Genomic DNA, 15,689 nt, shown 5'->3' with positions numbered 1-15,689 from the left:
GTGACCAATCCATCCTCAATAAATCGTGTAAACAGATTTTTTGTCAAAAATAAAAATAAAAATAAAAATATGAATAAGATGAGACGGAAAATGTTTTTGAGAAATGTTGAAGGAACTCGCTAAAAAATGAGACTCTTCATGAATTCTTTTGTCATTAAGTGTTTTTGGCATATATAATGCTAAAGAGACCAAATTTCTAAACCAAATTTTATAAACCAAATTATGTGGATGTTGATAATTGGATTATAACTTAAATGTTGATTAACATGCTTATTTCTTATTGACGAAATATCTTTTGGTTTGCAAATTCGGTCTCTCTAGCATTCTCATTTTGGCACAATGTTTTATAACATTGGCATGGAAATTGAGGTTAACTTGTGAGGTAATAGAGAGTCAATGAAAAGTCCCACTTTTGAAAGTCCCCTTAACATTTTTCAATGTTTTTTTTTTCACAAGAAACAATAGTTTGAAATTTTCAATGATCAATTAAAATAAATATAAAAGTGTCAATTGAATATAATTTGTAGTAACTAAGAAAATAATCTCTAACCAATTTGCTAAAACAGGCAATTGTCGTAAACTCCTAAACAACTACTACATGTACAAAAACTACAAATGTTTATTATAAGAGGAGGAACAAATACAGACAATATTAGCACTTAAATCGTCAAATGGAAAAATGAATGTTCTTAACTGATTAAGTTATGCTCCCCTTACACGATAATCATAATTATTGATCGATGGAATTAACTTTTTTTTCTTCTCTTAATTGATTTATGTGGCCATCAAGCACCAAATTGGTTGATAAAATGAACTTTTTCACCTTAACATGATTAATTGAATACTATTCACAATCAAGCATCAAAGCAATACTAATAAATTTTAAATCTGTGGTTCATGAGAGTCGTGCTTGAGACCTTATTTTACACTTGGAAAGAAACGTCAATAGACAATAATACTAGTGTTACACTAAATTTTTTATTTATGCATAAAGAAATAAAATTTACTTTTATTACTTCACTTCAACATGGAATTTTTTTCAATTTTAAAGTACATAGTGTTGCTATGTTATTATCATTACAGTCTAGTATTAGTCATTTGTATTTGTAAGTAGAATATCAAATTCGACTCCTATGAATGATGAATATGTTGGCCGGTCAGTAGCATCACGAACCATACATTTTGATCTTTTTCCAAATCAACTGATCAGAACCATTAATCACACTAACTACCAACAAACAAGGCATGCCCATTTGGTAAAAATGCGATGACGCGTACGATACAACTAGAAACCTATTTTCTTTCGAGAAATGGAAAAGAGACTTTTTCAAAAGTAAGATTTTCTGTAGACTCTTTTTCACTTCATGTTTTTTACACAATATTTTATTATATTAACACGAAAATTAACGTTAAATAATGAAGACATAAAGTCTATAAAGAATCATTTCTATTTCCTAAATTCGCAACTTCCTACGAAATAAACACCAACCAAAAACATCAAAACCCCAAAAAAGTAAAAAAAGTAAATAAAAGAAAATAGTAAAAGCAGCGTAGCAGTAGTAGTAATGTGCTGGTTATAGTGACGACGGCCGTACATATATAACCCTCAACGACCAAATCATTTTGTCGTACATATATAATCGCGTTCTCGTACCCAACGGCACGCCTCCTCTCCGCAGTCCGCAGACATGCGGCCGCATACTCGCCGATAAATCGCTGAGAATCTCGTTGATCGAATTGGACGCGGATTGGTCCGGGAGTCTTCCTAGGGTTCCGGCGACCCGTTGACATTCTCTCTGTGCGTGTGTTGTGCGTGGGGTTTAATGGCGTCGGAGGATGTGAAGAGGACGAGTGATTCCGCGGTGTCGACGATTGTGAACCTGGCCGAGGAGGCGAAACTCGCAAGCGAAGGAGTGAAGGCGCCGACCGGCCATGTCTTGCTTAGCATCGCCAAGTCCCTCGTTGCCGGAGGAGTTGCCGGTGGAGTGTGAGTTCGTAGCAAATACTGATTTTTTTTCTATTTAATAAGTAGAAATTATAAAGTTTTTATTTTTTGTGGGTGTATACGATTGCTTTGCTTTACTCCTTTTGCTTTGGTTTGTTTTTATGCTGAATTTGCTGTAGGTTTTTTTTTTTCTTTTTTTTTTTTTTCTGTGATTTTTCAAAAACTTGTGGCATGAAATTGGACTTAATGCTTGGTTGCCCGGAAATGGAAAACCTTTTTTAAATTTCATGGATTGTAGTCTTTCATGGAAGAGCAGTATTTAACAATGATGTAGTTGAATCTCAATGTTTGTTGGAAGTATATTGTAAGGAGTCGTATTATGTCTTTATGTATTTCAGAACGAAAATACTTGTAGGAAATGGATGGAACACTTGAGGAGGAAATGGGATCTTGCTGTGTGAAGATTGTATGTTTTATGATCTCTATGCTGTTTTCTTAACAGGAAGCACCCACTCCTTGTTGTCGGAGTTGCTATTTCTTTCTTGAATGGGTTTTAGATCATTGAGTGTTAAGAACAAATAGTTATGTGTTATGCATGAATGTAGTTGTCTATAGGCATTGTTGTGTTGTGTTACATGCAACAAGAGTGATGTGGGTGAACTTCAAACCTTACGCTTCTCTATCTGGTATTGACTACCCGGTGCAGGTCACGAACTGCTGTTGCTCCATTGGAAAGATTAAAAATTTTGCTGCAGGTACTTCTCTTATTTTCACATACGGGAAATTTGGTGATGTACCATTTGATCCTTAGTCAATACTCTGTTTATGAAACCTTTATCACTGTAATTGAATGCATGTTAATCCTTTTTTTGGGGTACCGGGGTGGGTGGGGTTGACGAGGACCTAAGCATTTTATGTTAAGTCAAACTAAATTGGATTTGCATCTTCCATAAATGCAGGTTCAAAACCCTCATAGTATTAAATACAAAGGGACGATTCAGGGCTTGAAGTACATATGGAGGACTGAGGGTTTCAGAGGCTTGTTTAAAGGCAATGGAACTAATTGTGCTCGCATAGTCCCTAATTCAGCAGTCAAGTTCTTTAGCTACGAGGAAGCATCAAAGTATGCTTCTCCATGTCCCAGTTTCTCCAACACCCCCCCCCTCCCCCACCCCCCATAATTTTTTAATATGTGTACTGATTTGTATTGGCAGTTATATTTCCTGTCAGCTGCATTCTGATAACTTTTTCACCTTTATGTACTTTGTCCAAATAGGGGTATTTTATGGTTCTACCGACAGCAAACTGGAAATGGTATGACCACCTCGTGCCTATTTCTTATGCAAAGTCAATTACCATGAAATTATTGGTGGCTTCATTTGGAATGAATCAATTCAAACTAATTTTCACAGTTTCTAGGCAACTGTGCCAGTCTTATCCTCATTGTGTAGCTTGTCAATGATAACGTGAAGGTTCTTGGGGGTAGGAATCGTAGTATTGATTGATGCTTGGATTATTAAACGATTCAAACCATCCCCTTTTGTGTTTTGTAGTTTTCCACCTAGAGAAGCACGTAAATTAAATTTTTTGATTTCCTGGGCTGAATTCATTCAGTCTGTGTTTGTTGTCTGAGATCTGATTGCCAATGAGTTTCTTTGGTTAACTTTGAATCAGTTGTGTGCTCTCTGTGGTCAAGTTCTTCCCTCATGTAAAATGTATGTCTTATAGATCCAATTTTGGGAAAAAATTATGAAAATTGTGGCCTTAATGGATTTCTAGAGTGATATTTGTTGTTCATCTCTTGCAGAAGATGCTCAACTCACACCTGTATTACGCCTTGGAGCTGGTGCATGTGCTGGAATTATTGCCATGTCAGCAACTTACCCAATGGACATGGTACGAGGTCGTTTAACTGTCCAGGTATAATTTAGAGATTTCTTCCTGTGATCCAAGCAATTACTATTACATGTTCACTTTGATGGCTTAAATTTGTTTGAACTTTATTATTTCTTCAGACAGACATGTCTCCTCGGCAATATAGGGGAATATATCATGCTCTCACAACCGTCTTTAGGGAAGAAGGACCCCGGGCTCTGTACAGAGGTTGGCTGCCTTCTGTCATAGGAGTTGTAAGTGAAGTGTTTGTTTATTTCTGTATTCTCTATGGTGCTAAAATACATAGAATCCTCTATCAAATCGTTGGTTCATTCATTAACATTTCCATTGTCGTAATCTGCACTTTGATGAGTGTAGATGATGAGTTATAGTTCTGATGGAATATTTTTTTAGATGAATATTGTGCGAGGAAGGGTTTTATTCGCATTTCTGTATGAGATGTCTAAATGTTTTCTATTCTGTTTACAGGTACCGTATGTTGGTCTCAATTTTGCTGTTTATGAATCTCTGAAAGATTGGTTGATCAAAAGTAGACCTTTTGGACTAGTCCAGGACTCTGAGTTGAGTGTACTTACGAGGCTTGCATGTGGGGCTGCTGCTGGGACTGTGGGCCAGACGGTTGCTTACCCTCTCGATGTCATCCGGAGAAGAATGCAGATGGTAGGCTGGAAGGATGCTGCTTCGGTTGTCGTTGGTGATGGAAAGAGCAGGGCATCCCTAGAATATACTGGTATGGTTGATGCATTCAGGAAAACAGTCCATCATGAGGGGTTTGGAGCACTGTACAAGGGTTTGGTCCCAAACTCTGTTAAGGTCAGTGTTTAAGGGCATATCCTGGAATCGAAATTAAAATCTTAGCTTATCTTTGCATACTTATCTTCTATCCAAGCTTTACAAAGCATTTTTGTTCTTTTAGGTGGTACCTTCCATAGCAATTGCTTTTGTCACGTATGAGGTAGTGAAGGACGTTCTTGGAGTTGAGATGAGGATATCTGACTAAAAGCATAGAGAACCGTGAGCCACATGTTTAACTTCTGTTCTAAATCCGGAAATGAGCGGGAATGGACTGCGTAGGAGAAGGTAAAGTGTCAGGATTTTTTAATAATTTCTAGGAGGAAGTTTAGAAGCAGACGTATAGCCAATGTTGATAGTCCTTCCCATCCATCTTATACACTTATCTGCCTTCAGCTGAACGACTATAGCTTTTAGCTTTCCTATTCATATGCTTTGGCATTGTGACAATAAGTATTATCTTTCAAGGAAATGATGCATTACAATGGATTGATTCCTACAGAATACGAGTAATTTTGTATACTGCGGGCATTTTTGAGCGAATCAGTTGGCAAACTAAAAGTGACGCTGTATAACACATGGATTCGCCAAAACCGCAGTTTTGCGAGGGATGAGTTGGAACTTTTGCACTTGAAGTTCGAATATTTTGTGCCAATCTTTGAATATTACATTTACAGATAACGTGATTGTGTATGTGTTGATGGATTCGAAATATCTTATTTTTCGTCTAAACCAGTAACATTCAGCGCAAATGAGGTTAACAAAGAACTATCTGCGTTTTATACATGACTGCATTAAATGGACAAGAACAAAAGCAAAATTTACAAGCAAACTCGTGCATATACGTTTCAAGCTCTACCTAAAATGCTTTATAAACACTAGCCTTCAAAAGAAACACAAAAAATGGAATCAATAAAAAAAATTCATGATGCAAAAGGACTAAAAACTGTCATATTGCAATCGAAGGAAAAAAAATATATTATCAAGGACGAGACGTCGAGGCCCTCGTCTGGCCTCTTGCCGGAGTTGTCTTCGAGAGAATTTCCTTGAGATGATCGTACCGGCTTTGGTGATACTCGATCCATATGCACAACTGTCTTATGGCTTCCCTCTTCTCCTCTCCTAATCCCAGCATTCCCTCTGTTTTTTCCTCCACCACCTTCTCCAAGTCCGCCGCTTTCTTCTCAAGTTGGCTCACGGCTTTGATCAGACTCCCCTTCTCCACTTCTTCCTTACTTGCCTTTGCCCGCATCCTCTCGACCTGCTCTCCAAGCACCAATGCTTCTTCTTTCTTATCTCGCAGTCGTTCAATTAGGTCCTCCACCTCCCTCTTCAACGTCTCTCTTTCACTATTTGTTTCTGCAGCCCAATTCTTTGCAATGTGAAGCTGCTGTGATGTTTCCAGAATGCACGTCTCATATTTTGCATAGTCGTCCACAAATTTTTTGATCATGGATTCCATTCTTCTCAAAGAACCGTTAACATTTTCTGAAACAAGTGTGATGTTTCTTTGATAGGCTTCGTTGTTAGCAGAGATTATACCAGACAATCTAGCAATCCTGTCTTCAAGTGCTCTCTGTTCTTCCAGGAATTTCAGTTCTGCCTTTTTGAAGCTCTCCTCTTTCTCGGTCAATACCTGCTCTGTAACCCGGAGCTTCTGGTTTGACAGGCGGAGCTTAACTTCAACATTACGGGAGTTTTCAACCAAAGAACTAAGCTCGTACCCTTTTTCTTCAAGATCTCGTTTCAGATATTCAGCCTCTTGCTCCAAATCAGCTATTGTCTCATCTTTCGATTCAATTTTCTTACTGAAATCTTCTGCCATTTGCTCGATTTTCCTTTCTGCAGCATCGTGGTTGACCTTACTGTCCTGCATACGACTCTCCAACTGCATATATTCATCTTTTAACTTGCCATATGTCTCCTCGTGTTCATTCAGCAGTCTCTGATGATCAGCAATCTTGCTCTTTAACTCAACCTTTTCATTCTCCAATTGCGTCAGGCTCTGCGAAAGTTCTTGTTTCTCCCTCTCAAACTGCAACTCCATCTGGTTCTTCTCGGTCTGTAATGCATCCAAATCCTGTTGTAGACTAGTAACCTGTGACACAAAGGCTGTTATTTGAGCAGAAGCGTCGTTCACAGCACTGTCATGTTTCTCCTGGAGGGAAGAAAACTCGGCCTCTTTTTCTGTTAGTCTCTTCTCAAATTCAACTATTTGATCCTTTAGCTCAACAATTTGTGCCCTCAACTGATCACTCTCAAGGCATTTTGTTCTTATCTCCTCTTCGAGTTCACTTTTGTGGTTGTGTATTGAGTCCACCTTTATCTCAATCTCTCTCTTTTCTGCCGTCAAACTCTCTTTCTCTTCCACAACCCTCTCATGATCCGTTATCTTGTTTGTTATTTCTTCTTTCAGATTTTGTATCTGTATCAAGAATTCAGAAACTTCTTGAGTTTTGTTCTCAAGCTGCACTTGCAATTCAGTTTTCCCGCTCTGCATTGACAACAATTCCTGCTGCAACACGTTTACTTGTTCCACTAATCCCTTGACCTGAGTCGATGCTTCATCACCTTTGGATACTATAAGTTCCTCCAACTCAACTTTCTGGGCACGCAAAGAATCTACCTCAGCTAGCAGATTATTGATCTGTGCAGACAAATCTGCTATTCTGGATGACGATTCATGATTGCTGTCCTCAAGTTTCTTTGTGAGAGCGGAAAGTTCAGCTTCTCTGTCTTCCAAAGTCGATTCAAGTTCTGAAATTCGGGCTTGCAGTCCCACATTTTCCTCTCCCAGTTGTTTTGCTACAGTTTCTTTGCTCTTTATCTCTACTTCCAAGCCACTCTTCTGATGTCGCAAAGATTCCAGCTCCAGTGCTAGCCCTGTAGCTTCTGACTCAAATCCTTTTATTTTATCCAGTGTTTCAATCTCATGCAGATTGTGCATCTCAGACAGAGTTGAGTATTCCTTTTCCCTCTGACCCAGTTTCTCTTGTAGCTGACTATATTCATTACTGCTGTCCTCAAGTTTCTTCGTCAGAGCAGAAAGTTCAGCTTCTCTCTCATTTGATATTGATTCAAGTTCTGAAATTTGGGCTTGCAATCCCGCATTCTCTTCTGCTAGTTGTTTCACTTGAGTTTCTTTGTTCTCAATCTCAACATCTATATCTTCTTTCTGACCTTGCAAAGTTTTCATCTTCAGTTCCAGCCCTGCCACAGCAGCCTCTAATCCCAGGATTTGAGCCAATGTTTTACTCTCATGCAGCTCATGCTTCTCAGATAGAGCTGAGTATTCCTTTTCCTTCTGATCCAATTGCTCCTTCAGCTGAATAGATTCACTATTGATCTCCTCAAGTTTTTTGGTGAGAGCAGAAAGTTCAGCTTCTCTCTCATTTGATATTGATTCAAGTTCTGAAGTTTGGGCTTGCAATCCCGCATTCTCTTCGGCTAGTTGTTTCACTTGAGTTTCTTTCTTCTCAATCTCAACTTCTATATCTTTCTTCTGACCTCGCAAGGATTCCAGCTCCAGTTCCAGCCCTGCCACAGCAGCCTCTAAACCTGCAATTTGAGCCAACGTTTTACTCTTATGCAGCTCATGCATCTCAGACAGAGTTGAGTGTTCCACTTCCCTCTGACCCAGTTTCTCCTGTAGCCGACCATATTCATTACCGCTGTCCTCAAATTTCTTCACCAGGGAAGAAAATTCGGCTTCTCTCTCATTTGATATTGATTCAAGTTGTGAAATTCGGGCTTGCAGTCCCGCATTCTCTTCTGCTAGTTGTTTCACTTGAGTTTCTTTGTTCTCAATCTCAACTTCTATATCTGTTTTCTGACCTCGCAAAGATTCCAGCTCCAGTTCCAGCCCTGCAACAGCAGCCTCTAATCCCGTAATTTGAGCCAATGTTTTACTCTCATGCAGCTCATGCTTCTCAGACAGAGCTGAGTATTCCTTTTCCTTCTGATACAATTGCTCCTTCAGCTGAATAGCTTCACTATTGATCTCCTCAAGTTTTTTGGTGAGAGCAGAAAGTTCAGCTTCTCTCTCATTTGATATTGATTCATGTTCTGAAGTTTGGGCTTGCAATCCCGCATTCTCTTCGGCTAGTTGTTTCACTTGAGTTTCTTTCTTCTCAATCTCAACTTCTATATCTTTCTTCTGACCTCGCAAGGATTCCAGCTCCAGTTCCAGCCCTGCCACAGCAGCCTCTAAACCTGTAATTTGAGCCAACGTTTTACTCTTATGCAGCTCATGCATCTCAGACAGAGTTGAGTGTTCCACTTCCCTCTGACCCAGTTTCTCCTGTAGCTGACCATATTCATTACCGCTGTCCTCAAATTTCTTCACCAGGGAAGAAAATTCGGCTTCTCTCTCATTTGATATTGATTCAAGTTGTGAAATTCGGGCTTGCAGTCCCGCATTCTCTTCTGCTAGTTGTTTCACTTGAGTTTCTTTGTTCTCAATCTCAACTTCTATATCTGTTTTCTGACCTTGCAAAGATTCCAGCTCCAGTTCCAGCCCTGCGACAGCAGCCTCTAATCCCGTAATTTGAGCCAATGTTTTACTCTCATGCAGCTCATGCTTCTCAGACAGAGCTGAGTATTCCTTTTCCTTCTGATACAATTGCTCCTTCAGCTGAATAGCTTCACTATTGATCTCCTCAAGTTTTTTGGTGAGAGCAGAAAGTTCAGCTTCTCTCTCATTTGATATTGATTCAAGTTCTGAAGTTTGGGCTTGCAATCCCGCATTCTCTTCGGCTAGTTGTTTCACTTGAGTTTCTTTCTTCTCAATCTCAACTTCTATATCTTTTTTCTGACCTCGCAAAGATTCCAGCTCCAGTTCCAGCCCTGCCACAGCAGCCTCTAAACCTGTAACTTGAGCCAACGTTTTACTCTTATGCAGCTCATGCATCTCAGACAGAGTTGAGTGTTCCACTTCCCTCTGACCCAGTTTCTCCTGTAGCTGACCATATTCATTACTGCTGTCCTCAAATTTCTTCGCCAGGGAAGAAAATTCAGCTTCTCTCTCATTTGATATTGATTCAAGTTGTGAAATTCGGGCTTGCAGTCCCGCATTCGCTTCTGCTAGTTGTTTCACTTGAGTTTCTTTGTTCTCAATCTCAACATCTATATCTTCTTTCTGACCTCGCAAAGATCCCAGCTCCAGTTCCAGCCCTGCCACAGCAGCCTCTAATCCCAGGATTTGAGCCGATGTTTTACTCTCATGCAGCTCATGCTTCTCAGACAGAGCTGAGTATTCCTTTTCCTTCTGAACCAATTGCTCCTTCAGCTGAATAGCTTCACTATTGATCTCCTCAAGTTTTTTGGTGAGAGCAGAAAGTTCAGCTTCTCTCTCATTTGATATTGATTCAAGTTCTGAAGTTTGGGCTTGCAATCCCTCATTCTCTTTGGCTAGTTGTTTCACTTGAGTTTCTTTCTTCTCAATCTCAACTTCTATATCTTTCTTCTGACCTTGCAAGGATTCCAGCTCCAGTTCCAGCCCTGCCACAGCAGCCTCTAAACCTGTAATTTGAGCCAACGTTTTACTCTTATGCAGCTCATGCATCTCAGACAGAGTTGAGTGTTCCACTTCCCTCTGACCCAGTTTCTCCTGTAGCTGACCATATTCATTACTGCTGTCCTCAAATTTCTTCGCCAGGGAAGAAAATTCGGCTTCTCTCTCATTTGATATTGATTCAAGTTGTGAAATTCGGGCTTGCAGTCCCGCATTCGCTTCTGCTAGTTGTTTCACTTGAGTTTCTTTGTTCTCAATCTCAACTTCTATATCTGTTTTCTGACCTCGCAAAGATTCCAGCTCCAGTTCCACCCCTGCGACAGCAGCCTCTAATCCCGTAATTTGAGCCAATGTTTTACTCTTATGCAGCTCATGCATCTCAGACAGAGCTGAGTATTCCACTTCCCTCTGACCCAATTTCTCCTTCAGCTGAATAGATTCACTTTTGTAATCTTCAAGTTTTTTCGTGAGAGCAGAAAGTTTTGCTGCTTTCTCATTTGATATTGACTCAACTTCTGAAATTTGGACTTGCAGTCCTGCACTCACCTCTCCCAGTTGTTTTACTTCAGCTTCTGTGCTCTCAATCTTCACTTCCATATCTCTTTTCTGAGCTCGCAAAGATTCCAGCTCCAGTTCCAGCCCTGTCATAGCAGCCTGTAATTCCATAATTTGAGCCAATGTTTTCTTCTCATGCAGCTCATGCATCTCAGACAGAGCCGAATATTCCACTTCCCTCTGACCCAATTTCTCCCTTAGCTGACTAGATTCAGTTGTGAGTTCTTGTATCACGTTCTGTGCCTGCTGAATCTCATTCGAGATCTCTGCAATTTTCAAGGTTTCTTCCTCCTTGGCTTTCAGATTGTGGCTTAAATCTGATACCTGCTCTTCTGCAGATTGCAGCTTCTCCTTTATATGGATGACTTCCCCTCGAACAGATTCTAGTTCTTGCTCAAGGGTTACTTTTTCATCTTTCAGCCTATCAATCACGGTTCTTAATTCCGCAGTAATAGCCTCTCCATCTTCAATTGTTCTCAGAGCAGTCTCTTTCTCCTTAATCAAGTTATCTCTCTCTCCTTCCACATCTTCCACTTTTTGAATCAATTCAGCTTCTATCTTTCCACCAGCTTCCAGTTTTTGTTTTAGCTCACCATTCTCGGCCAAAAGTAGTGATTTTTCGGCATCTAACCTTTCAGCTGCAGTCTTCAAGTCAATAACAACACTCTCCTTTTCTTCTATCTTGGTCAAAGCCGCCGTGCATTCTGAGCTTAAAGCTTCCTTCTCTTCACTTGTAGCTGTCAATCTCCTCTTCAGGTCAGCAACTTCTTGATGTGCCAATTCAAGTTCCTGCTTCATCCCATCAGTTATTTTCTGAAAGTCACTTTCCATCACTCCATTTTTACTGCTTTTTTCATTTGAAGAATGATTGGAATCTGAGTCTGAACTTGATGAAGAGCTGTTGTCCTTTTCTTGTTTGCTCCGAACTTTTTTCTTCAGCGCTCCGGTTAGTTGATCATATTGTGCATACAGTGATTGGTAATCCTTGTGGAAATCCTGAATTAGCTCAGCGAGAGGTTCCGCTTTGGAGTTCTCTACTGGGACGTCAACTTTTTCAAGCTCTTCATTTTTTAGAAGCTTCAATATTTTATTCACCTTCTCCTCAATACCTGCAGTAAAAATAGAAAACTTCTTTAAATTTCCATTTCAGCGATCCACCGAAATATTAATCATAGTGAAGTTTATCCCAGTTGCATTGTATAGTGCTGCAATGCCATCTCAAAGCCTAATGCAGAATTTTACAGGAAAATTTACCTATTTTAGTTCCTTTCAGCTCTTCATGCTTCTGTGAATTGATATGACTTCCAAATAAGGACTTAATTGACTCCCTCACGCGGTGCTTTGGCATCGCTTCAATTTCTACGCTTCCCCAGTAGATGTGGGTTATGACGAGGATGTATCCATCTCCAGCTCAAAGTCTGAAACACAAAAATTCTCCCCTTTTAAATCATTGTAGAAGCATAAGATGTAAGTAGATAATGTCAAGTGCTAAAAGCATTCAGAAGAGAGTTACATTGACAATTTACCTTTAACACTACTGGTCATTAACTTTGTTTATTCATGTCAATGTCATGAGGTTTGTACAGTATGTTTATCCAGGTATGGACTTCTTACTCATTTTCTATCCTCACTCCACTCTGTCTAAAACTATCATAAGAAAAGCAATAGATTATACATTCTAGTTTAGTTGTTTAGTTCACAGGAGAAAGACTTGGGTGAAACATGATTCACAACAACCCGTTCTTTGGAAGTCTCTCTCCGTTGTCTCATCTTTAAGGTGCAATAAATAATGGACCAATGTAACTGTCCATGAATCTACACATGGAAACTAGCATGGTCCTTGCCATAGCTACTTTAGGAAGCATGTACAAAGCTAAACCAAGAGCTCTACCTACAACAGATTTCTAACCAACCAACCGAATCTGAATCCATTTTAGACTGATTTTCAATCCTTCGTAGCACCATTGTTTTTTATACAAAGATATATTTACACTAAGGGGGTGGACCAATAAATTGGTTGCAAACACGCCATTCCCGAGATTCGAATCTAAGACCTTTCACTTACAAGTAAAGAGGAATATTACTAAATTGTAGTACTAAGTAGCCAATCCTCGGTAGCATCACAAAAAACTAATTTTTTTTTTTCTTCTAAACATTGTTTCCCAGAATCTCTAGCTTACACCTACCCATCACCCTATCCACCGTCGCCGCTGAACTAAGCCGGTGGCTTAAAAAAAAAAAAAAACAATTTTAGTTGCATCATTCTATTCTTTTCCTTTGTAAAATTTTCATTTTCAAACAAATGGTAGGTATAACCATACAAGCTACATGCATCCGAACCACCTTTTTTTTTTTGGTCAAACATGCATCCGAACACCTTCCTATCTTCTAAATTTGAGTAAATCTCGGAAGATTGTCTTTCAAGACCACACAATAGTTCACCTAATTAATACATTTAGGTATTACAGTAAATTATTAACTACTCCTTAAATTTGTTTCAATTTGAAACCCCCAATTATTTTTGCTTACACCAACATGGAATTTTTTTTTATTTTTTATTCGAGCAACATTTTAAGTAATAATTCTAATATTCAAACCACGTAAGAAAAACTGTTCGAACTTGAGTGAAGAGGGCGAGTGCAATAATCTCTAAAGAATTAGAAACTAAAAAAACAAAAAAAAAAAAAAACATGGCTACTTTAGAAAAATTTTGAGTGAATCCAAATTAGTAAAAGTCCAAAATTTGATGCCACGTCAGCTTTTTAGAAAAGGGGAATCCCCTATAAGGCCGATTTGGGATCCAGAAAAGACAGCTAACATGCATACCTGAAAAAAAATGAGCTGTTGGCCGTGTGTACACAAAAATAAAATTCGAAAAATGAGCTGTTTCTTTTTGTTTATTTCCTTTCCATTTAACTAAAAGCCAAGTAATTGTCAACAAATGCTCGAATATATTAAAAGTAGCAAAAACCATATCGTTACTTTCTGTATTCCGTATCTGCCCTTTTAAAAACTACCAAATTACGTAATTGCCACTTTAAACCTGTAACTCCAGCTGACAGTCAAATATAGGAAGAAAAGATATTTACCTTAATACTCTTTTGCTTCCTCTTCAAGTCGTCTTGACGAAGCTTCGTCAGAAATTGCTGACCTCAAAATCTTAGCAACCTCCCCGCTGTAAGAAAATGATCAAATAAATAAACAAATTACCACAGTTATGAACAAAGCGAGTAAAAATTTTAGCCAAACAGAAAAAAATTTATTAATTAATTTTTAAAACAAATTTCAATTCCAGAACTCGGCTGATCCGATTTCAGATTATCGTTAACAAAAATCGAAAGATATAAATCGAGCAACTGAAGAATTTACAGAATGAAGAGAAAGCGAAATCAAGCATGCAAAATTCAGATATGGCGGAGAAGAAGAAGTTTGATCCGACTCCGATCAAGAAGTTCAAGAAATCCAGTGACGAAAATTCTACTGAAAAATAAAAAAACCAGAGACCTCAATTCAGACCAGAAAACAAAGTCGATGATCACCTGAAGCCGAAAGGTCAGAGCCGATTCTCGACCGGTGATCGAGCAGAGAGAAGCTTCCAGCCTTCCAGTCCTCCGATTGAGGAGAGAGAGTGAGGGGGGGGGGAGGAGAGAGAGAGGCTTATGAAAAATGAAAAGTCCAAAAAATAAAATGAAAGGGAAAAAGAGATTTTGTTTTGATTAGAGGCGCTCAAAGTGACTGTACGCCATTTGTCGACCTTCAAATATCCGAAGGTGCGGAATCTTGGAGCTTCCGGTGCGTAATTGCCCTTGTCTTTGATGCTATATTACACTAGTGCCATTCTTCCTGGCATTGATACGAATCACAGTTACCCGCAGCGTTCCGTCTAATAAATTATGTCATGTGAGAAAAAACTACGTATGATATAAATATGCATTATTAAAAAGTTGTCATATCACAATTTTTTTTTTTTATATACTTTGCAAGTACTTTTTTAATTTTTTTGCCGACGAATTGAAAGAATTTAATAAAATTAAATGACAGAAACTAATAAGAAATATATGAGAAGTAAAATGAGGTGCGTGATAGCACATCTCTTATTAAAATGAGCATCACAAGATGATAAACTCATTATGTATAAGTTATTTTTTGAGTAAATTGTAGTAATGACTTCTTAACTTTAACCAAATTGGAACAATGGTCTCTTAACTAAAAATATATTATCATTAGTCTCTCAAATTATCAAAACGTGTAGCTATAGTCATTTTCATCAACCCTTTCAGAATTCTGTCAAAAAATAAGTTATGTTGGAAGAATCATTGCTTCAATTGGGTTAGAATTGAATGAACATTTCTCGAGTTGGATTAAAGTTAAAGGATCATTAATACAATTTTTCTTATTTGATTTTCTATATTTGCTCTTGATTCAACCTCACGTACATAACACGTTACTCATTTTGACGAAAGTTCTAACAAAGTTGACGAAAAAAATCATAGCTACACATTTTGATAAATTAAGGAACCAATAATAATAAATTTTTAGTTGAAGTACTATTACTCTAATTAAGTTAAAATTGATGAACTATTACTACAGTTTACCCGTTATTTTTTATTATCATGTATCCGTTACATATAAGTGCCTCCGGGCATCGAGACAGTTGCCAGCCAAGTTCTCATCCGAGTGCGGTCAAATTTTGGGGCGTCGAAGGTGATTGTGCCGTGAGCTTTGGTGGGAAATTATTGCGTACTTAATGGCCCATGAGGTCTCGCCACGTCAGTCATATTCCCGCGCAGGTTCGTTCGTTGTTGTTTTCGCTGTCCTACTCGCTTCCATGTGGGCTTTGGGAATTTCGTCGGCGGCAATAATTGCCGGATATGGAGGATGAAGTGGGCTTCCTCTACTTTTGGGCAATGATCGAAACGGACCGTTAGGGATGAGCAACAATTTGTGAGGGGTGGTACTAATCTGATGTGGTCTGTGTACAGTAGGGTT

At 38.8% G+C, this 15,689-nt stretch overlaps 2 protein-coding genes across 2 annotated transcripts; one reads left to right on the top strand and one right to left on the bottom strand.

Moving 5' to 3' along the window:
- Window positions 1-1,611: 1,611 nt before the first annotated feature.
- On the top strand, window positions 1,612-5,118 carry LOC137711002 (mitochondrial adenine nucleotide transporter ADNT1-like). The gene is made up of 8 exons (XM_068450190.1): window positions 1,612-1,987; window positions 2,652-2,700; window positions 2,905-3,068; window positions 3,222-3,259; window positions 3,753-3,865; window positions 3,961-4,074; window positions 4,310-4,654; window positions 4,758-5,118. The coding sequence occupies exons 1-8, from the start codon at window positions 1,824-1,826 to the stop codon at window positions 4,839-4,841; spliced, it is 1,071 nt and encodes a 356-aa protein (XP_068306291.1). The 5' UTR covers window positions 1,612-1,823; the 3' UTR covers window positions 4,842-5,118.
- Window positions 5,119-5,385: 267 nt separating this feature from the next.
- LOC137711001 (COP1-interactive protein 1) lies at window positions 5,386-14,543 on the bottom strand. Its single transcript, XM_068450189.1, has 4 exons — window positions 14,240-14,543; window positions 13,790-13,875; window positions 11,955-12,118; window positions 5,386-11,809 (listed from the first exon to the last, which is right to left on the bottom strand). The coding sequence occupies exons 3-4, from the start codon at window positions 12,046-12,048 to the stop codon at window positions 5,616-5,618; spliced, it is 6,288 nt and encodes a 2,095-aa protein (XP_068306290.1). The 5' UTR covers window positions 12,049-12,118; window positions 13,790-13,875; window positions 14,240-14,543; the 3' UTR covers window positions 5,386-5,615.
- Between the last annotated feature and the right edge of the window lie 1,146 nt (window positions 14,544-15,689).

Source organism: Pyrus communis, chromosome 12 (genome assembly GCF_963583255.1).
Source record: "Pyrus communis chromosome 12, drPyrComm1.1, whole genome shotgun sequence".
Classification (NCBI taxonomy): Eukaryota; Viridiplantae; Streptophyta; class Magnoliopsida; order Rosales; family Rosaceae; genus Pyrus; species Pyrus communis.
Note: the sequence above shows the minus strand (reverse complement) of the source record. Positions and strands in the feature narration are given on the sequence as shown.

Coding starts and splice junctions, on each gene's coding strand:
- LOC137711002 (XM_068450190.1), top strand. CDS start 1,824: ATGGCGTCGGAGGATGTGAAGAGGACGAGTGATTCCGCGGTGTCGACG. Junction 2,701..2,904: donor GATTAAAAATTTTGCTGCAG/GTACTTCTCTTA, acceptor CCATAAATGCAG/GTTCAAAACCCTCATAGTAT. Junction 4,075..4,309: donor TGCCTTCTGTCATAGGAGTT/GTAAGTGAAGTG, acceptor TTCTGTTTACAG/GTACCGTATGTTGGTCTCAA.
- LOC137711001 (XM_068450189.1), bottom strand. CDS start 12,048: ATGCCAAAGCACCGCGTGAGGGAGTCAATTAAGTCCTTATTTGGAAGT. Junction 11,810..11,954: donor GCTGAAAGGAACTAAAATAG/GTAAATTTTCCT, acceptor TTTTTACTGCAG/GTATTGAGGAGAAGGTGAAT.